At 38.6% G+C, this 22,961-nt stretch overlaps 1 protein-coding gene across 1 annotated transcript in view; it reads right to left on the reverse strand.

Moving 5' to 3' along the window:
• The window catches only part of LOC147166957 (contactin-3-like), a 57,535-nt gene that overhangs the window by 28,585 nt on the left and 5,989 nt on the right, over nucleotides 1-22,961 (reverse strand). The window contains exons 2-5 of the mRNA XM_086087012.1: nucleotides 17,245-17,381; nucleotides 15,508-15,643; nucleotides 9,092-9,267; nucleotides 6,244-6,342 (exon numbers count right to left, since the gene is read on the reverse strand). Of these exons, the coding sequence (XP_085943138.1) occupies nucleotides 6,244-6,342; nucleotides 9,092-9,267; nucleotides 15,508-15,643; nucleotides 17,245-17,299 (466 nt within the window). The 5' untranslated portion in view covers nucleotides 17,300-17,381. The remainder of the gene's footprint in view (nucleotides 1-6,243; nucleotides 6,343-9,091; nucleotides 9,268-15,507; nucleotides 15,644-17,244; nucleotides 17,382-22,961) is intronic.

Below are 22,961 nucleotides of genomic sequence, written 5' to 3' on the forward strand. Positions count from 1 at the left end.
CAAAAAGGCCCCCACACAGACACCCCAAAGCACAATATGGGCGACGTATGACATTTAATATTCTTTCTTTTACCAACTTTTCTAGAAGAGAAAATTATTTATTTAAGAAGGAAAATGTTTTCTTCCCCTCTTTTTCCCATTGATGGGCATAATTGGTTATTCTTTCACGGTCAAGTAGTGTGTCAACTTGCCCCTTTATAACTGTATCATGTAATACAAATCACATATTTTTTAGAACATGTAGATGAACACCAAAGTGAATTGAGCTGGAAACGTGGACTACGAGGGCAACATCTACAGCATATCCTCTACTGGGTCATTAGAAGCTCTTCTCTGCTTTTCACAAACCACTGATACTTATTAGATGTAATATGTAATCTTAGTTGAAAGAATAGGTAGCCTAAGGAAAGTGAGAAAAGCCAAACTGGATCACACAATGATTTAGCTTATGGGTGGCATGGGCGCAGGCAGCTAAAATCATAGATAGAGGGTGTGATTTCGAGAAGTAGTATTTGACATGCTTGTTCACAAGCAGAGGTTCATTCATAAGGAAAGAGGTGAATAAATATATAATTCTGAGAGAATCACAAAGAACAGACGGGGAAAGTGTAGCTCCCACTTGTGAGCTAAGAGGTTATAAGAGTCAAAACTGGTATAACATAACAGTCAATCACCTGATGCAATCTCAGTCTCAAAGGTAAGGTTATGGAAGTGAGTGAATGTTTGCTTCTGGTTGCTGTGAAACAGACACAAAGCTGGCAAGGGTTAGTATACAGTATAGCCTTAATGTGAACTGTATACTCTAAGGGCCAAATTCGCAAAGAATGCACTGCCTCCATCATTTGCACTTCATTTGCTCCCGCACTTTGCGCACTTTCCCCACTTTGTGCCGTCTTAACGTACTATTCACAAAGGATAGTGCGCTAATGACATACGAACAACAAAAACACGCCCACAAAATTTGACAGTTGAGCGCAGTTAGCGCCTGATTTCTCCCTGGTTGCCACACATGGCAAAGTATAAATGCTTGATTTGCGCCAAGAACACCGTGGCAACACAATGGCGGGAAGAGACTATTTCACTCAATTCAAATGACAACTAAAAAACACACCTGTTTAAAACTGCGTTCTCAACCTAATGTGATTCTGCTTTGTCTCTGTATTTTTTCAATTATTTCATTCCGTTTCTTCATTGTTGTTTGATTTACCGTCATTTGCACGGCATCCTTGAGTGCCAAGAATGGCACCTGAATAATAATAATAATAATAATAATAATTATTATTATTATTATTATTATTATTATTATTAATACTTTATTATTATTTTTAAATAGAAAGATTAAATGATCATAACGCGAGCTTGGAGTCCTGGCCAAGGAGGTGCGACCAGGACTGTCTGAAAACTGTTATCAACCATCACCAAAATTCACTGGACATCTCTAATAATGTCACATTAACCTGCAAAAAAATTTAAAACATATAATCTTAGTATTTAGGAGTTTATGGGCATGTGTAAGTGAAATTAAAGGTGTATTCAAGGATCTTCTCGAAAAGCAGAAGGCAAATGTCTGTTTGTCACTTTTTTTTTTTTTTTATGTGCATGTGGAGTACCATCCTACCAGCTCTCCTGCTCGACCGGGAGAAATGCCTATCAAATGTTGGAAAGTTTTTTTTTTTTTTTTGCACTCACTCACACAAACACGCACACATACAAACATGGTCTCCCAGGCGGGGAAGCAAACCCATGCCAACCTGCATCGTAGGCAAGTGACGGTACCACTTCCGCCACCTGGAGCCCCAAATGTTGGGAAGTGCGAGCTCATCTTCATTATCATTTTCATCAGTCTCTGCAACCAGCCTCACTTCATAGATGGATGTCCTCTTGCGGCTCTCAGCCATTTTCAAAGCATGCGGTGAGATCGGTGGAGCTACAACGATAAATGGCTGAATCTGAAGCTCAGCGGCTACATGCTACACACACTCGAATTGCACATGCGCAGCTAGGAAGGAGCATCGTTAAGATGATCCACCCGGAAGACACAGCGACCAAAGATCCTTGAATACACCTTTAAGCTGCAGTGAGTGCCTAAAGAAAGGAAGTTGACTTCATTCATTTAGTGTCCATAACATCCAAAATATAGGTGCAACCATTGACATATTTCCAGAGATTGATTTGGGGATATGTAGAGAGGGTGGGTGGGCAATTCTTTGAAATTGTGGACGTCATGTATTGTACTATAGCATTCCGTCAAATTTCTCATACGGTGCGTCCCCTCTCGAGTGAGAGGCTTCCACCAAGAGCTCCAAGTTAATACCAGCTTTATCTCGACGTTATTTGCGTCACTCAAACTGCGTGTGACAATTAGTGCTGGTGTTAGTGAATTAGATGTTGTTTATTAATGAGGCTCATTAGCATAGAGGTGGGCAATATATATACATATTACCTCATTTAAATACGTGCAAATACTGCTGGTGTGTTCTGCTTGGCATCACAGATAGTAACGTATTTGAACACCTGCGCGTGCTTTGTGAATTTGACACACTATGTTTGCTCCATTTTCACAGGTTAGTGAACCCTGGTCCTCAAGAGCCACCGTCCTGCTCGTTTTCCCATGTCTCCTTCCACCAACACACCTGATTTAATGATCAGGATTGTTACCAGGTTCTACAGAACTTGCTGATGAGCTGATCATTTGAGTCATCTGTGTTGGAGTAGGGCAACATCGAAAAGAGGCTCTCAAGGATTAGGGTTCCCTATCTCTGCTTAGTGGATTCAGCCATAAGTGTGCAAGTAGCCTAGATAGCATCTCCCCAATAGTTTCTTTTCACTAAATAAATAAATATACAGTCGTAATTGATTGGGTGAAACACAAATAACAAATTTTCCACTAAAATAACTTGAGTTTGAAAATCCATTTGTAACTTGCTTCAATTGCGCTGGTCAGAAATTGTGATCGCTGCACAACCAATTGGGCCAATTGTCGTTTCTTCTCTTCATTGTGCAAAAACTGATGGCCGATAAGACCTGAAATTGGCCCTCATTCAACAGTGCATCAGCCTACTTAAAATCACAGATTAAATACCAAGCTGTGCAGGTGTCATATCAAGTTTACCCTTTTTTCTTTCAAAATACAAAATAAAAGGGGCAAGCCATGGACAACAATAGAATTCAACACCAGGCTCCCACAGCTTGCCTTTCATTCATTTCTGAAAATGTGAGAATACCGAATAGTGCTTTGGTTACAGCAGGCAATTGCACATAAGCCTGTGTCAGAGAAGAAAGCTGTCAAACTATATTTCACACAGCGTACTCCGGCCCATTATCCCATAGACCAGCTGTACAATGCGCCGCTCTACAAACGCGTCTCCTGTGTGGGAAATTGGTGTTCCAATGTGCAAGCTACTGTATGAAGAGAGAGACAAACTCAGCAGCAGCCATTGTTTGTGCTGCTCAGATGCCCACAGAGACATGAAAAAAAACACTGCATCTTTATTTGGAGTGTCATTTAAGAAAATATTTGTTGGCCTTTTCTTCTAAAAACAGCTGTGTAAACATGTTTTTCCGTGAGGTCTTCAAGCTGATTTATTTCAGAAGACAAAACAACTGGTAGCAACCAAATAGCTTAGCATGACAAATCCAGAAAAGGAAAATCTGGTAAGGAATTGCTTTGTCAATAAGGTTGTGGAATAGGGTGCATGACTATTGAGAACATTTGGTGGGGGTGAGACATTGATGTGTGCGGCATTGACATTGCCAGCTACAATGACTACGTTAACATACAGTCAATAACCCTTTCAAAACCCGAATGTTGACAATATTCAGCCATGTAAATGCACAAAAACCCTTTTCTAACTTGAATATTTGGTCATACAGTAAATGCAATCCGGGTACCTCCTTTGAAATGAATTTTGGTTTGTGTTCTGGACATGCTCGTTTTGCAAGGAATCTTGGTCTTCAGCAACTACATGTATGTGCGACGGCCATCTTGCGTTGCCACTTGCTGAACAAGCTTAATTTGAATACATTTCTCTGCGGAGTGTTCCCGTTTTTTTCTGTCTCTATGGGGAAAATGCCAGTGGTTGTGTCAGAATGTGCACCTTACACCCTACATAGTGCCCTACTGAGGGGTCACACCATTTTGTAGGGGTGTCCGAATGCCCAGGGAGCGAAAATGTAGGGTACTCAAATTACCCACAATGCACTCTGAAAAGTAGTGACCGGGTTGATATAGACCACAACACATTGCGAGTATGAAAAAAAACATGGTGCGAACCACAGCAAAAGCACAAGAATCAGAGTGATGCATAAAATATATTTTACAGAAATAATTAATTTGTTTTAGTTGAAAATATGCATGATAAAGGAAATAAAATACAGTTTTAAAACATTTTTATTCGCAATAATTTATGCATTGGTGCGTCGTAACAGGTACGGTGTCACTTGATATGCGACAAGGAGAAAGTAGTGAGCTGGCTGTCCGAATCGCCAAAAAGAATGAGGGCACTATACAGGTGCTCGTCAAAAAAATTTGAATATCCTCAAAAAGTTAAATAATTTTCGTAATTTCATTTAAAAAGATTTTAGATTCAGGGCCCACAAATTAAATTATTTCAAGTATGTATTTGTTTATTTTATTATTTGGGCTTCCAGATCATAAAACCCATGAAAATAGGATGTCAAAATTTTTTAATAAAGTAAAGAAATCACCATGCATAATTCCCAGTCTTTCGCATGGGAAAAAAGATGAATGGATGGACGGTATTTATAAAACCATATGTCAATCTTCAATAGTTGGTTGGATTCCCTTTGCCTTAACCACTGCCTAGATGCGCCTTGGCATTGCCTGGGAATCCTGCAAGCCCAGGCTTTCGTGATGCCTGCTGTCAGATCTTTGTTTTGGGGTCTGGTGGCCCTCATTTTCCTCTTGATAGTTCTGTATTACAAGAGGGAAATGAGGGCCACAATACAATACTGTTTTTCGGGTTTGTTCTAGATGTTTGAAGTTTAAACACCTGTTTACGAGGAACCTTTACTGTGGTAAAAGTTATAATATCCCACGGTAGGAGATGCAATTTTTGTATGTGGGTAAATACTTTTGGCACAACAGCGGAACACTTCCCCCTATTTTGGTGTGAACGGAGCATGAAGTGCTTCTGTATTGTTCCAGTGTGCTTGTGTAGCGTAATCTGTTTCCACCGATATTTATCATTTATTTATTCCACAAAGTTTTGTCCACCGGCTCCGTTCTCTGTCTATCTGACGAGTCACGTTGATGTGCACACGTCTGTGTTTTTGTTAACTGTTATTTTGCACATCATTTTTTTTTTTTTTTAATCAATATAAGGCCCTGTACAGACGGAAGCAAACCGGCTTTGTTCCTCAAACAAATCTCGTACACACAGAAGCATTTCAAAACTTGCGTGTGTCCAAAAGAAGACGCTGAGGACGTTTAATGGCTGTATTGTATATGCCAGGTCTGGAGTGGCGTTGTAGCGCAGCCACAGGGAGTTAACGGAAAGCGTAGAAGAAGAATCAGCGAAAAAGACAAAAACATTTTTCAAACTTTATTGCAATCTACAGAACAAACATGCCTTTGCATGTATCAAAACAACATGAAAAAGACAAACACAATTGGCGCATACGTCATCAATCTGTGACATTACGTCATCAGTGGAGGAGTATTCTGCATATGGTGTCCAGGCGGACGCGTACGGGGCGCGTTTTGAAATCATTCCACTCTGGAGCCCGGATTTAAAAGTGATCGGTTTCAAGCTCCGAAACCGCGCCATCGTGTGGATGAACAGCTTAAACGGTAAGAAACTTGTGAGGATACTTAGAAACTGACTTTCTTGTGGACGGCGCCTAAGTCTCATGTATGCCTTGTTACAATCATGTTACAGTAAGTGTAATGCATGTGTAAGACCTGTTGTGTTTTATTGCGTGTGTTATAGGTATAACTGCGCCAAGCGGTTTTCTTTGCATTTTAGTGATTTGAGGAGGTTTGACCCCCCCAACCCCCCCCCCCCCCCCACCACCCCCCCTCCACCACCCCCCTCGCGCAAAAAAAAATTCTGGCTGTGCTGTGACCTTTATGTCAGGGAGTTCTGGCAAGAAATTCTAGCCACTTTCACCCCTGCATAAATCACAACATATAGCATGATAAAATATAATATAGATGGGTTTATGCAGCAATAGAAAATTATAAATGCTAAAAATAAGTTGAAAAAGATTACAGCAAATTACCTCCAGAATGTGCTGGTGGGCCACATAAGAGAACCACTCCTTGACCTTCTCGGACATTGACCGTACTTCTCACCGTTTGCGTTTTGAAGTTATCAAGATCTGAGGAAATAAGGTAAAAATAGATTAAGATTGCAGCTGAGAAATATGGAATCACTAACAGTATTGGACTATCTGTTAGGGATCATGTGCTTTCCCTTCCTAGCTTTCACTTATTCACTGAGGCATGTATTTGATGTTACACTTTGAGCCATGGGACTTTAATAGGACATCATTGGTTGCTCTGGGACATCTCCTGACAGTATGTAATGCTTTGAAAGCATCTGGAGTGCTGATGAAAGAGATAGATATAGCTGTATGACGTTTACTGTTTTGCACAAGGAAAAGATTAGGCAGCGCGCGGACTGAACAAACACTTGGGAGCATGCATGACAAATGAGTTTGCGCTGCCAGCAGCCATAAGTAGCATCATTATTAAATGTGGCGTAATCTCACACTTAAAAGCATTAGCTTCCCCATCCATACTCACAGCACAACTTATCCCTTTCAAATTAATGAGCAGTTTCTGGCAGACAAAACCTAAACCTGGGATGATAAACCACCTCTGACTTCATGAGTGATGGAGGTAAGCTGCTGCTGTCCATTCTCTAATCTGCCTGCACCCTCTGGCTAACAGACCCGTGTAAGCCTTCCAAACATAAACAAAAGAAAGTCAGTGTGACCGATAAGGGAAATTAAGAGGGAGAAGATTATGGCGAGAAGTGGGACAGGGCACTGGTAAGATTAATGAGCAGCCCTCTGATGACCGCGGTGGAATCAACAGTGCCAAGTCACGACAGGACACCGAGGTCACAGGAGGAGACGGCTGACTTGAAATAGAGACACAAGTGACTTCCTTGTGATCTCAGCAGGCTGTCTTGATGAGTTCATCACTTATATTAATTTACATTTACGAGGAATGGTGAGATTCAAACACACAGCTGATTGCAAAAGCATTCCATGAATATTAATTATTTGGATAAAATTACAAAACGCCACTCTTCTTGAAAGACTTTCAGCAAGATGTTGACAGACGTAGATACTAATTCATACAACATGGAAAACAGGCTGGATAAGGGGTCTCGAGGACCGAACTTGAGCACCCCTGCCTTACCGTTTCAGTTGTGTGCCTTTCTGAATCATGTCAAGATTTAGACACATTTTTAAGGGACCATGTGTCAATTTAGTGCCATATAATGGTGAACTAATAGATGCAATAACCCAAGTTCGAAGCGCGTACATTTTGAATCACGTGCACTACGGTGCCTCAAAGAGACCACACTTCACAAGCCCACCACCAATTACTACGTTCGATAAGTTTGTCGTAGCAGAAAGATGGCGGCGAAACATGTCAACCTCCTTTAAGGCGTGGCGCGATCCGTGTAATATAATTAGCGATTTCTAGAACTAAGATTGTATAAAAAAAAATGTACATTGATGTGATGGAATTTTTTTTATTTTATTTTTTTACATATAATAGAAATTAAAAGTGGGTTTTTAACTCTTACTGCCACACGTTATCCAAAATCAACCCCGAATGAATGCACGGGATTTTGTAAATTCCTTGTCACAGAGGCTAGAAATGTGTCATTTACAGGCAAAATATTTTTGGGGGCTTGGGAGCAGACATACTGTAGGTATAGGTATAAGATATAGGTCTTCAGCTGAGTGTACTCACCACACAGTGTAAATGCTTAAGGCTAACCCAGTGACTCCTTGAAAAAAAATTTTGCCCAAAATAAAAGTAAGTAATTGTACATGTAAGAGAGCTAACAGTGTTATGGTTTTTAATTAATTAAATATTTTTTGTGACATCTATTGACTAGACTCGGCAGTTAATACTTCTTCAAACTAATAGGTTAAATAATCTTTACACCTCACAGAATAGAAATTGTTGATTTTAACTTAGACCACATTTAATTTCAAATGAGGTTAGTAGTGTAAATTAATCATAATTTATCACAAACATCTCAATGATGCTGATATGCAAATTTCTTTGCAATGGCTCTCGAAAATGGGCTCAGAAGGACAATAGTTGGAAAGGCACAACATTTCTATACAGAGATGTCCTCATTACAGAGAGAAAGTGCATCAGCCATGCTGATCTCTGAGACCTCCTTCACCGTGCATTTGGCAGACAATAAATGTCAAGCAGCATTGCTCTTCAGCCATCCCCCATATGTAAGATTCATTACAGGACTGTACGGATAACGGCAGGCTAGATCACAAGAGGAAGTTAAAGGGTCTCCATCCTCGGGACATAATCAATAGTCAGAGATCTTGATCAAGAGAAGAGAGTTTTCTTTGCAGTGCTCATCAGGAAAAGAGGGCCCCACTTCATGGCCATACTTTCTGAGTATCTTGTATGGGTGGTAGCGTAGCAAAACAATAAAAAAATATCTAATCTTTAAAATGGACCCTTTAGACTACAGAAAGAGGTGACAGATATTTTCAGTCAACAAACACATAACTTAAATATTATTTGAGCTGGTCTCCTTTAAAGTAGGGATCACAGTGCCTTCCTTATTACATGGCGAACTATGTGTCAGTTTAGATTGAGCACTGATGCTGTCAGAGCTGGTAGCGCTAATTAGAATCAATGGAGTTGAGAAGCTGCTTTTCCCACAGTATTTGTTGCATCTGTCATTTCATTCGATTACCATCAGGCCCGGTAAAATCTATTCGGAGGAATTCTGAATAGTAAATTAAAGAAGACCTAGACCATAAGCACATTACATGCATATCAGGTCGACCTACAAGAGATATCCAGATCAAGTGTGTCAAGAGCCTTGCCAGAGATTTTCGTACTTACATGCAAATTGGATGCTCGCCTTGCGGCTCAGGATGGACCCCCTCATGTTGAAGGCTTTACACTGGTATATCCCAGTATCTTGGTCCTTGTCCAGGTTGCTAATGATCAGGCTGCCCCCAGACATGCGACGCCGGTAGTCATTCTCAAGATCAATGAGTGTGCCGTTTAGTGACCATCTGAAAAAACGCAAACACAATCAGTAGCTGAGCCCGTGGGAGATGCACACTCAGTATTTATCACAAAGATCAATATCTTGTTCTGCCCACATCTAAAAGACAAGTAGGGGTAACATTTAAAGTATTTTGGCATTAGAAATGTTTGTGGTTTCAAGTTTCACAACTTTTGTGACACGCGTGCACCTGTTTGAAGGCTGGTTAGCTAGTCAGTCTGAGATTAAATCAATTCTGGTTTAGGCCAAGATTGAGCATTTCTAGCTTTCTTGTTGGTAGAAATACCAGTCGGTCATCCTCAACTGTGAAATGAGTTGAATTACTTGGTGATCAAAAGTAAAAACTGGTGGAATTGATTGTTTTCAATAAATTTAGATTGTTTGATTTAAAAAAAAAACTTTCCACTGCACAGGCCATTACATAAACCTTTTAATTGTATTAACGTTTTGCACACTGATCACCATGTGCCTTATTCAAGACCTTCAAACTGCATTGGATTTGTAAACTCTATTCATTTCTGTATCTCAAAAAAATCAGTACCTAATAAACTGATACATTACTGATGTACTGATCTTCACACCCACTTAAAATATTGTTTGTCTTTTAGGTTGATTTTCAGCACAGGCACTGTTGAAGATTTTTACATATTGTTTTACAGCATTATTTTTTTACAATTTTTTCCTGAAGCACCCCTAAATTAAATCCAACCAACCCCAACATTTGAGAGATCTTAAGACAAAAATACAGTACAATATCGCCACAAATATTGCCTCAAAAATGGTTGAATCAACCCAATTCCGCCTACTTCTTCACTGAGTCTTCCAGTCACATGGGAGAGTCGAGTGAGTGTCCCTACATTATTTAAACAAGGAGATGTTGTACATTTCTCAACTTCTCAATATCAGCACATGGTTTTCATTACCAGGCCTAATTTCACTGTTGATGCTGTTTGGTAGTAGCTAGTGATGGCAAAATGAAGCTTCATGAAGCATTTGCGATATTTTTTGACTCCTCGAGATGGCACTCATGATTCAAAGATGCAATGCAAATGTAATCCATTTTCATTGCACTTGCCTTTATCTTTAAACCAAGAGCACCATCTAGAGGAGTCAAAAAATATCGCAAATGCTTCATGAAGCTTTATTTTGCCATCACTACTAGTAGCTATCTGACTTTTTTTTTTTTTAGCTAGGAGCATTGCAAGTGGTCAGAATGCTCTTATCGGATGTGCTCTGGCACCAGCACCCCTAAACTTCTGATCGTAGAGCTGTGCCTGCAAAATACTCGTTTTTTTTTAAAGATATGAATAGAAAAGAGTCGTTTTGCTGTTAATATGACCATGTGATATGTGAATCTTCAGATTTGCTGAGGCATCACATCACAGTTGTTCAACTGTCTTTCAGAAAAAAAAGAATTCATTTTATTTAATTCTTCGAGGCAGACTAACAGGCAGTTAAAATATGCTTCACGTTGACTTAAAACCAGTCAACATTCGCAGAGTTTCCTAACTGACCGACTACAAAAGACACATCTGTCTTTCATGACTTCACTATTCATCTTAAAAGTATGTGGCAGTCACTTAATGTGGCCACTTTTTGTATATTCCACTGACATTCCTTTTAAAAGCCATCTCGTCAAAGTTAAGTTCTAAAAATATCCATCCACAATAATGGCATTAAAATAAAACACATTTTGACATTCACATTTTCTGTGCATTTAATTGGATTCCATATTTTCAGCTATGTCTGTACCATAGTAGTTTAAAAACTGCAGCCGCCAGAATGATTGATTTTAAAGAGAGGTGGGCAGACAGCCATTCCTTTGTGCGCATGCTGCTGAAACGTTGAGTGAAGTAAATGCACTCCAAATACCAGGAAACCAACTAGCTTTTCATACCTACCTCTTGCACATGTACAGTACCTAGAAATATTTAGTCGCTACAGTATTCTATCATTAGAAGGGAAATCATTTTGTGATCACTGTACATCTCACTTTGGAATAAATTAATTGGAAAAAAGCATGTCACTCTACAGTATTTGTAATACCGAATGCATTTGTTAAAGAAGAGAGATTATGAGAAACACTGATATTCTTGACAGTGAAGTGGATACCTGGTTGTTGCTTCACATCCAGAAAATACAAAACACAGTGAACAGCAATGGCGAATCAGTAATGACAGTAGCGTTTTCCATGAATGTCGCACTTGAATCACCATTTCCATCTGTTTTAAGTGGTGTATAATGCTTTCGTAAAACAGCAGGTAAGGACTCAAAATGTGTGAAACCCGAACTCAAACAAACTGTATTATATCTAACATCATACAGCGATCAGTCCGAGAAGAGCTTACTCTTAGTCCAACAGTCCTATTTTCTTTTAGTTGTGTTGTATAGGCACAGCCAGATCTGAGCCTCTTGAGTGAACTCGCCATAACCTTGGGTTTCACATACATTTTGCATGAAATCTCATCAAATAGACTGGGGACTATAGTGTAGCGCGGTCTCATCTGGCATTCCTTTAGGCCAGACACCCACAGAGACCGCACATGCCATAAACTGTACACATACACACACGTGCACGGATTGCTAAATCAAAATTGCTCTTCAGGATCTTCAATTATATTGAAGAGATTATCATTGCTGCTCTATGAAAAATAGGCAACATATTTTAAGATACATTTAAGGTAATATTGGTTCCTGAAAAGTAATAATGCATACTGTGTATCCCTGTGCACCTTGGCTAATGTTGAAATATAGCATTATTAGACGCAGGTGGACCAGGTTAAATGCAAATAAAAACATCCTGAAAGTTGGTCATCGAGTGGTAGATTAAGCCCATTGTATACATAGTAAGATGTACAGGAGGGAAAAAAACAAAACAACAAAACATTCAGTTCCACTCAGTATGGACATAAGGTTGATGGGAACATCTGGCTTTCAATAACCTCCGCCCCACATTGTTAGTGGGTGCATGCAGACCTGCTACCACATCTTTAGTTACATCACAGCATTGCTTAATAATCTCAGCAGACTGAATGATGTGACAGTGATTTGATAACAGCAAATCATTTAACTCGTTCAAACCCAAACATTTGTAAGTATGTTTTTAATTCTTTGTCCTTCACTCCCCAAAACGTATTTATATGTTTTTGTTGTGTTTTTTTATGCGAGATGAATGCAGCTTCAGACATGAAGAGGTCGCTTAAAGCAATGGTAGTTATTACAAAAAAAGGCCAGTAGGTGGCAGCAGAGTATACGAGATCAACCAGGGCCATGTTGCAACAAGCTCGTTTTCCCAGTGTTTTCAACAGGTTTGTGAATAACGATGAAACTTAGCGATATTCTAATGCTAATTGCAAAACGGAAACAGATAGAAATATCTTTTTTTTCCTGATGAAAGAAGAGACTCTAATCTTTATTTTGGCAGGTTCCATGTTTTTATAGCAATAGAACACAAGATTCTGTGGGCTTTGCAAAATCAGTCAAAAACCAGTAAAACAGCGAAGGGGGTTGCTTCAGTGAAAATGGCTGGGAGTGAATGTGTTAAGATACTTGCTTTTATTGGCGTATGGAACTGCAAAAGAGCATGTGTGGATATGTATGTACACTAGTGTGGGCAAATAGTCATTTTGTGCAGATAAATGCAGGCTCTCAACAAACATCTTTATCTTTATACACCCTCACTTCTAATTATGCCTGGTGCAGAGCCATAAACACAGGCAAGGCCATAAATCTGCTTAAAGTCATGTTCCATGATAGGAGACCATCTAGTGTGTTGTTGTTTTTTCTTCCCAATCACTGCTGTGTCCTTGATCTTGTGTTACAGCAGATTCATAGTAAACACAGTGACAGGTGTATTCATAAAGCCCAGCTCACAGCCCTGGAGTGTGCTGCGGTGCTTCACTGGACTATTTATCAAAAGAGACTCTGTCAGGGCTCCTCTCCGTACACTCGCAGTATCGAGAATAGGTGAAGAAGGGGCTTGGATAGTGATAGAGTGATCATTCTTCAAAACCTTAACGCAACATTGTTCAACTAAATAATAATGTACAAATATCCGACATCCAATCTAAAAGCATGTGTAGCTATTGTCACATTTTGTGTTATCGACAATATTTACGAGAGCAATTAAACTTACGCTTCTGATATTTCGAGAAAGCTTAGGGCTTTGTGTTCTGATTTGACATTTGTCAATGAATACGTTTTAAAACCCAGTGTTGACTAATCAGTCATGTCATCGTGATATTTTACCTAAATGGGGGCATATTCTAGAAACTTCCAAATGTCTTGTGAACAAAAAGTTGCAGTATTTCTCTGGAGTGTCTGCCTACTCTTCAAGTGTGAAACTTAGCAACCAATTAAATCTTATAGTTAACTGCCTATTTGTGAAAATGTGCCTGTGAGTGAGCTATTCTATTATAAAACAGCTTATTAACATAATAACCTATTTCCCCACTGTGCTTCAACTTAGCTGAACACCCAGAGAAAAAGAAGCAATTTGAAGTGGCTGCTGAAGCACTCTATCAAAGCCAAAGGTAAGCAGAGCTGTAGTTTTTCAGTGTTAGCTAACAATGTAGCTTCTGATTGTAAAGTATACTAAGGTTCTGCTAAGACGTCTACATGTGGGTGGAGGGTTATTATTATTTTTGGCCTTTTCAGGCAGCAAATCTTTATACTAACAGAAAAAGGCATCGTCCATATATATTCTACATTGCTTACCCTGTTCAGGGTTGCTGACTTTTTGGCAAAATGGCAAACTGCACCCATGACTGGTCCCCAGTCAATCACAGGGCACATACAGAGACAGACAACATTACCATTTCCGCCATCACTAACTGGGAAGTGAACTAATGCAGCCTATACAGACATAAGACAAATTAACTCACCAAGTGACTACTGAAATGAAGCATGAAGCTTTCTGAGAGATGCTGATTATTCCATATCATTAAGGATGGGTGAGTACTAGGGTTATTATAGTTTTGGAGGTTTTCCTTTTAGTTAGTTTTTATCTCGTTTTAAGTTTTGTTTTTTAAATTTAGTTAGTTTTAATTAGTTTTCACGGTGGTTCTGTTAGTTTTTATTAGTTTTTTTTAATAAAATGCTTAGTTTTGGTTTAGTTTTAGTTATTTTTAGTATTAGTTTTAGTTTTACTTATTTATTTTGAAAAGTGTATTTCAAACCCAATTCCCCAAAAGTTGGGACACTATTCAAATTGCGAATAAAAACTGAATGCAATTATGTGGAAGTGCCAAATTTCAATATTTTATTCAGAATAGAACATAAATGACAGGTCAAAAGTTTAAACCATAGTAGGTTGGGAAGCGTACAGATTTGTATTTCCCCGGTATCTCATTGTCCTTTCATGTTTTGTCATGTTTTGGCAAGATCAGGTGTACAGTAATTGTTTTGTCACATTCAATTATGGCATGTCCCTGTTTATATTGTCTTTTCATTTGGTCTGAGAGTGGGTGTAAATCTTGTATGGGTTCTGCCTGGGGTTCACATTTCATCTGTAGAAAACCTTGACAAGACTTAAATATTCATAATGCACCATTTAAAAGAATTACACTGACATTTTTTACATTAAAGTAAACAGCTAGCATCTGATTGAAAATGGTGAAAAAGTAGAATCAAAAGCATAACCTGCAAAACATTCCTCCGATATGTTTATGTTGAAAGTAATGTCACTCACAAGGTTACTGCACCCGCCCTCTTGCAAGCTGTGCATCTACATGGTGCTGACCAAGCACCGAAACACAATCTACCACAACATCGCCACCAGATGCCTTTTTAGGCAGAATCCCATTGCAGGAAATAGCTTCAAAGACAATAGGCCTACTTAACGTGCTGCAAAGTAGACAAATTAGTTATCTTCTCCAAACATATATCATAAGCATTTCATGTTGATTACACAACCGTCCAAAACACATTATTCATGAAGTTAACCTCAATCTCTTTAAATGTTTTTTTGTGTGTGGCAAATTCACCACTGTGGGAATACCGTGACTCACAGCAATGAAAATGCATCAAACTTTCTTGGGAACATTGAGATTTTGCCAGATGACTTCAAAGTCTATTTTGGAGATTTTGCCAGATGACTTCAAAGTCTATTTTGCCTATACCATTATGCACGCTATATCTTTAGCCTTGTGGAAACAGAAATAAAGATATCAAAGCATCGCAGAGGAATTGTATGTGTGCAGACCAGATTGGGTTTAGCAGGTGACATAAATTTGATGAGGCAATTTACCTGTACTGTGGAGTAGGGCTCCCTTCTGCATCACACATAATGGTGGCCTGCCGGTTGGGGGAGTTGATCGGCAAAATGAGGTCAACTGGCTCTGTCCTCAATCTGGGCCCTTGAAATATGACATCGTCTGTAAAGGCTGCAGACAAAGCCCAAAATTGTGAAAACCACAAAGACTGAGAAGACCGATATTAAATGTCAAGAATGTTTCACTCATTTTTTTATGCTTGCTTTTCTTTTTCTCTTTTTTATTTCTTTTTTTACTATTTCTTCTTTGATCCTGCTTTGTTTTTCTGAAAATAAATGCACTAGGTCTATTCCCATGGTGCGGTGTGTATATTATTTGCTTATCTTGCAGCGAGGAAAATGCACCCCGCTTATCTTGGGCTTTAACTGCATATGCAGACATATTTGCCTCCACAGTATCACCCTGCTTCAAAACGAAAATGCAAATGATTACAAATGTTAGCAATAACTCATATACTGTGTACATTAAGGCGAAAATACTGCACTAGGTAGAATTTAACTAGTGTAGCAAACTTTTATGTAGCACACTGGCACCACATGAATAACAATAATAATAACAATAATAGCAATAATAACAATAATAACAATAATAACAATAATAACAATAATAACAATAATAATAATAATAATAATAATAATAATAATAATAATAATAATAATAATAATAGCAAAGACTAAGGTTGAGGACTCCATAATAAATAATTCCTTGTAAGCAATGCAGTTGCTGAGTAAAGCAGAGTAAAACATTTTCAGATAATCTATGTCAGACAGCATGCACATAACAGAGGGCTGTATGGGTGAACACATCTTTCAGCGCTTCAAAGGTAGGGAAGTGGAACAAAGTCTGGTATCAAATGAAGGCAGAGCCAACAGGCGGCCAGAGTAGAACTAATTGGTGCCCGAATGCTTACACTGCAGCATGTGGCTTGTAGCTGTACACATGCTTTAACTAGTTGTGTTAGACCAATAACACAAACTCCATTCCAAGGGATACTTTAGATTGATATTTAATGGCACAACAAAGAAATAAATAAATAAATTAATTAAATTAAATTCAAATAAACCTTTGGCAAAGAATATATATACATAGCCAAACAAAGTGATGTTTTTAACATAACGAGCATCATCAGCTGTTGTAATTTTTAAGGATTCTGAAGTACTCAGTCCCACTCACAAGACAGTGGAAATAATATGGAATTTCCAAGTCGTTTGACCAGAGCTTGTTATTTTGTGCTGGTCTCTCTAGTCCCAAGTGGCCACAAGGGCAGCGAGCGAAGCCGTGTTGAATAGAGCTTAAATGACTGGCTAGATTCATTGCACGGCTCCTGATAATGATCTGGGCAGTCCATGAACAGGAATGGGCTCCCAGTTTTCCCTGACAGTTTGCTGCTTATGTGTGCTAGGACAGTCCTCAAGGGAAAGTCAAGGATATCATGCCATACATATACTGTACTGTATTAGTCTCATTGGAGATGTCTTGGGGTTGTTTACCGATGCACTAATTGGGTTTCTACCTTATTAAGAACTTTATATTCCAAGTACTGAATATATTTTAAATAGGACTTTTAATTAGAAAATCGACTTCAAAAGCACACATTATATACTACAAGAATGACACACCCCTCCAAAAAATGCAATTAAAAATCAACTGTTGATTTGAGGTCTGAAAAACTATGGCAACAAGGACATCACTAATATGTTCAAATCACTTACCTGCAAGGCATCCTGTGATTGATAGCAGAACAATTTGTTTCCATGGTAACATCATCTTTAGTTGCAGAGGGCTAATGGGACTCTCATCCAATTACTTGTGAATAGAATTCTCTCCTTGTGAATACAAGAATTTTAATCTGAAGGGAAGCAAGTACAGGTGTGATTAAAATGTGACATTTGGACAGAAATACAGCAAGCATTAAAAGTGCTGCAAAACTAGTCAAAATATGGGAAGCGAGTCTAAAGGGAGCCGGAAGCAACATTGGAGAAAATAGCTGAAAATATCTAGGTTGCAAATTTCAGGTGGCACTGAAGAAGAAACAGCTGCTTAATGGGTGTGTTTTCTTCTACTATGCTTGTTTCTCATCCTGCCTAACAAGCTCATATCTCCGGCTTAAAAGAGAAGTGAGGAAGGGAATGTATGACCTCAAAAGATACTTACTCTCTCTCTATTTGACTATTAATAGGAGCTGGCAGACTGTGTATACCAGCACTCTGCAAAACGCCACTTCACACTTGAACAAAGAATTTGGTGTTCAAGGCACTGCAAGCAAACTGCATTTATGACCACATGCATAACATTTCCAATGAACATTTAATGCCAAGAATAATGAACATGGGACATGAAACTGTAAGGTTAGTCAATGTCTTTAAAAAACATTTGTCAATATTAAAGGCTCTTATAATCAACTTCAGGAGACTAACATCTCTTCAGTCTGTATGTCCCATTTAATGTCCAAACATTTTAAACAGTATTTATTAGATGAAAGAACAAAGAGGAACAGTAGTGTAGTTTAAATAATCTGAAGAGCTCATATTTACAAAAAAAAGTAGCTTCAGATATAATTTTAAAGTGATTTGTGTGATGGGATTGCACGAGAAAAGAAAGTGAAAATATAGTAAAAAACAACAACTAATGAACGCAAAAATGATGATGGTGGAATTAATTGCAACAGGATTAGATAACAAATTAGTGGTGAGAACAGTTTGATTGACTGCCAATTGGTCACGGATTTCCATGTTGTACAAAGTATATCACTAAAACACTTGTGGCTGAGAAGAGATCATCAATGGACAATCTCCAATTCCAAAGAAGTTGTGACACTTTGTAAAATAGAAATAAAAACAGAATGCAAGGATTTGCAAATCCCTTTCAACCAACAGTATATTCAGTTGAATACACTATAAAGACAATATATTTAATGTTCAAACTATTGTCTGCAAATATTTTTAAAATATTAAATAATAGGCTTCAGCATGCCCTCGGCGAGCCTTGAGAGAATAAGCGGTTCGAAAAGAGGATGGATGGATGAAATACTTTTGCAAATATTCTCTCATTTTGAATTTGATACCTGCAACACGTTAAAATCTCTGGTGAAGTTGAATAATGTTTAAAAAGCACCTGTTTTGATTAGTCCACATGTAATTGGGGTGATTGGAAACAGGTGAGTATCACAATTGGTTATAAAAAATAACATTCCCAAAAGGGTCAGTTGTTCCCAAACCAGGATGGAGAAAAGTTCACCACTTTGTGAACAACTGCGCGAGCAAATAGATCTGACGAGGTATACTGATCTGACAGAACACGGGCTTTTGTGTTTCCCGGTTCATCTAAAATGGACTGACGCATAGTGGAAAAGTGTGCTGTGGTCTGACGAGTCCACCATCCATTATCCACATTTTAAATTGTATTTGGAAACAATGGACGTCGTGTCCTTCAGGCCAAAGAGGAGAAGGACGATCTGGACTACTATCAGCGCAAAGCGCAATAGCCAGCATCTGTGATGGTATGGAGGTGTCGTACCCATGGCATTGGTAACTTGCACATCTGATACTACTTAAGTTATTTAGTCCTCACAGTACTTGCATATTGGTATTTAGTATACAACTGCAAAACTAAACTGTCAACAGGACATGCAGAGCAAATTTAAGGACACATATCCAGATATGCCCCTAGGTGAATATTAAAAAATTGCTAGTCATAACAGCTTAGTTGGCATAGCACAGCATAACATCAGAAAACATAAGCAGCTAACATAGCAGTAGTTAGCAACATGTTTTGGGCAATAATGGCATAAAACTCTACGAGAATATTAGCCATGTATATATTTTTATTTTTAAGACAGTATTGTACTGTATCTTTTTGACTCTATGTTTGCCCGCATCCTGTCCATAAAACCCGATGACACCGTTGATTAAAAGGTATGCCATGGCAGGTATTGTAAATGAAAGACATGGCTTAATTTTAGAAAAGTTTACATTGGTGATTTGCAATACTGGAGAAAAGCCTACTGTACATCCTTTTGCACAATTGACTTTTTGTAAAATGATTACTTCAAAATGATAACTTCAAATTAACCATTTTGTGTGACGTTCCTTCAATAAAAAGCTTATTTCCTCTTTTTTTTTGTGGTCAGAAACTAATTAATTTTGGTAATAAACTAATTACTCAAGAAGGGAACATAACTAAAAAAAAATATGTCTGGTGATAGAAAAGAGTCTACTGTTTACTTTGATAGGTGTTGTGTTTGTATGGTTACAGAACACAATATTCTGTGGGTCTTGAATGACCATTCAAAAGGCTCTATTATGGCTGACAATATGAGGAACTCGGCTTTGAAAACAGCACATAATGAATAAGTTCATCGTCCTTATGTGTGAATCTGGTGTTGAAGGTTGTTAATGCAAACAGAATATACACATTCAATAAATATGAATTCCCAAAATGTGTTCAGCACATGAAAAATTTGGGTTTAAGTGAACTGTGGACTTCTGCCATTTCCTGAGGATAATAACAGTGCTGTGCCAAGAATAATGAAAATCTGTGAAGTCTTGCAAACTACTAAGTTTGTCTGAATGAAGCTCATCAACTCGGTTGAACAGTTTTTGGACACCGAGACGCCGTCAGGGTCCATATGTTTTCAAAGCAATACTGTTATTTCTCCGGCCTGAGGACAAAAACTGAATATTAGTGAAGGTTCCAAAATAAATACACAATTGGGCAAATTTGTAAATGACAAACTATGCATATGGGGCTGTCAATGCATTGCCCAAAAATAGAATGGAGACTAATATAGTAAATAAATACATACACTTTGTAGAGTAGATTATTTACACATTTTGACCTTTTCTTTTAGACTTCAATTATATCTACCAGAGAGACCAGATCAACCAGACCCCATGCAGCAATAAATGACCTAAATAGTCTTGAAAGTTTTCTGTTGTGTATGTGTGTGGAACCTTGACGACTGTAATTGTGGTATCCCTAGCACAGAAGGGGCTTTGCTCAAGCTCTGACCTACATCACAGTATGTGGAAATTGATATGCCTCTCAGGATTAAGAAACCAACCCAACCCCTCATCTTTACAACATAACCCGGTTGTGGTGATTAACCCTGGGCTATTTTTGGCCTTCTTCAAATGGACAAAAAAATACCATCATTCACATTTTTACCAACTTGTAAATGTAAGCTTGACATGTGAACGCTGACATTGCAGTGAAAAGGAGAACAAGGAGGAAAGATCGTGCTGACCAGGCACATGCTGTACAATAAGTGTATATTAAAAGTTTCATCGTAATTTAATGGCCAGTGCTGTCGTAACTTAACTCCTGGAGACGGTTGCTAGTGTGACGTAAATGCAGTCACAGCAAGAGTGGATTTGCTGTATTTTGAAATTTTGCTGCTCTGAAAACCCATCGCATTGAATTACACGCTTCTGGATTCTACCAGACAAAGAAAATGCTGGATTTCTCAGTGGCTCAGTATTAACTGCTATCCGTTCTCTATGGGATCCAATTCTAGTATCTTATCCCATCAGTTCAAAAAGCCTCGGGTTCCAGTGAGAAAAATTTCCCAGAATAACTTTGGCTGCACGTTTCTTGTTTAGTTGTTTTCAGTGGCACAGTGTCTCTGCTGATTTGACACATTTGTGAAGCGCTTCACTTGAAAGCTTGTAAAGCTTTCAAAATACATCCACACTGCTTTATGGGGACATTATTGAGTCCAAACTATTTACAAATGCATATTTTGATCCACAAATATGTAAAAAGAATTTGTAACCGTAACAACTGCTGGAGCCAGACTTTTATAAATGGGGGGGGGGGGGGGGGGGTTCTCAAGGGGGCCAAGGATGCTTCAGGCTATCCAAAGATTATGCCAATAATTATAACAATTAGTAGGCCTCTGATTGATATAAATGCTGGCAGGCTGCATTTCAAGACGTGTGGCACCACTGCCCCAGTGCCGTGATATGTCAATCATTTGACACCTGCGGGGTCCAATCACATTTGAGCGGGGGTATGTGCCACTCCGGCCTCCCCTCTGGCTCCGCCAGTGAAAAAAAAAAGTCCCATGTAAGAATACAGTCAATCAAGAGGCCCAGTCTTTACAGGTGCGATATATATAATATGCGCATTCAACTATGTGTTTCTTTGATCCTTCCTCGGGTCTCCTGACAACCTCATGACTCTAGCTGGATTCTGAAGTATTCGGTTTAGGTGAATGGTATGGGATTTTTAATAGGTTTTAGGTGAACTAATGAATACACACTCACACACGCACCCCCCCCACACACACACACACGCACGTGCACATTTTCACCCACATACAAAATAAAAATAATAAAAAATTAAAAATTAAAAATTAAATAAAAAAAGAGAGCAATGATGATGACATGTCAAATCGGTAAAATTACCGAATGAACTATACTGAGCTCTCCAGAAAAAAAAAATTATATATATATATATATATATATATATGTGTTTACAACGCATACAAATCAGTTTACGCATTTGCAAATTTATGTCACACTTTTTTCTTTCTTTTTTTGTCACACATTTGTGACTTCAGTCACACGTTTGTCAACTCTTGTTACACATTTGTAACTTAATTTACATGTAAAGATTCTTGTTACGCATTTGTGTCTTTGGTTACACATTTGTGGATTCTCGTTACACATTTGTGACTTTGTTTATGGATACAAATTATTTTTACATATTTGTGGATCGAAATACGCACTTTTGGCACAATAATGGCCTCATACCGCTTATAATGCACTGCTGTGTGTACAATTCATTATGCCCTAGAATACCTTAATCTTTTGTTCAGAATCAGCTACTTGTCACAAATAACTGACACAACGTCCTTCTCATTCATTCTTGCGGTGCCACAACGCTTTTTTTTATTTACACAGTCGGAGGCTGCTTCGTAGAGTGGGTTGTTTCACTGTGCAAAACGCGGACGGTCATTGAATAAATGCTGGGCTTTTTCCCGCCCATCGGACGTGCGGCGTCTCTTGGGGTTTATGGACAGTGGGCCGGCCCAGAAACTCGGCTACTGCATGCGTGATGATTGGATCTGCTGAATCAGCTTTTGCATGACCAGCAGCCGCCACTGATTCCTATATCAACATTTTAGCATTTTGAAGAGAAATGAAAAATGTCAAACTGAAGAGATTTTTTTTCTCTGGTATATTTCTGTCATGTGCCGATGGGCATGAGGACCCAAAAGTAGGGAAGTAAGGAAGGTATGGGTTCAAAAAGTAATTTACAGTCATGGGCGGATCTACCGGGGTGGCATAGGGTAGCAGATGCTACCTTAAAAGAAAGCCTTGCCACCATTGCTTTCACCCCAATTTGCAGCGATCGATTTGACATTTACGATCGAGAAATTTCTGATTGCAGTGAAAGCAACATTTTTTTCTACATCTTTGTCAAA

Source organism: Leptonotus elevatus, chromosome 10 (genome assembly GCF_054856555.1).
Source record: "Leptonotus elevatus isolate MCC_2025b chromosome 10, RoL_Lele_1.0, whole genome shotgun sequence".
NCBI lineage: Eukaryota > Metazoa > Chordata > Actinopteri > Syngnathiformes > Syngnathidae > Leptonotus > Leptonotus elevatus.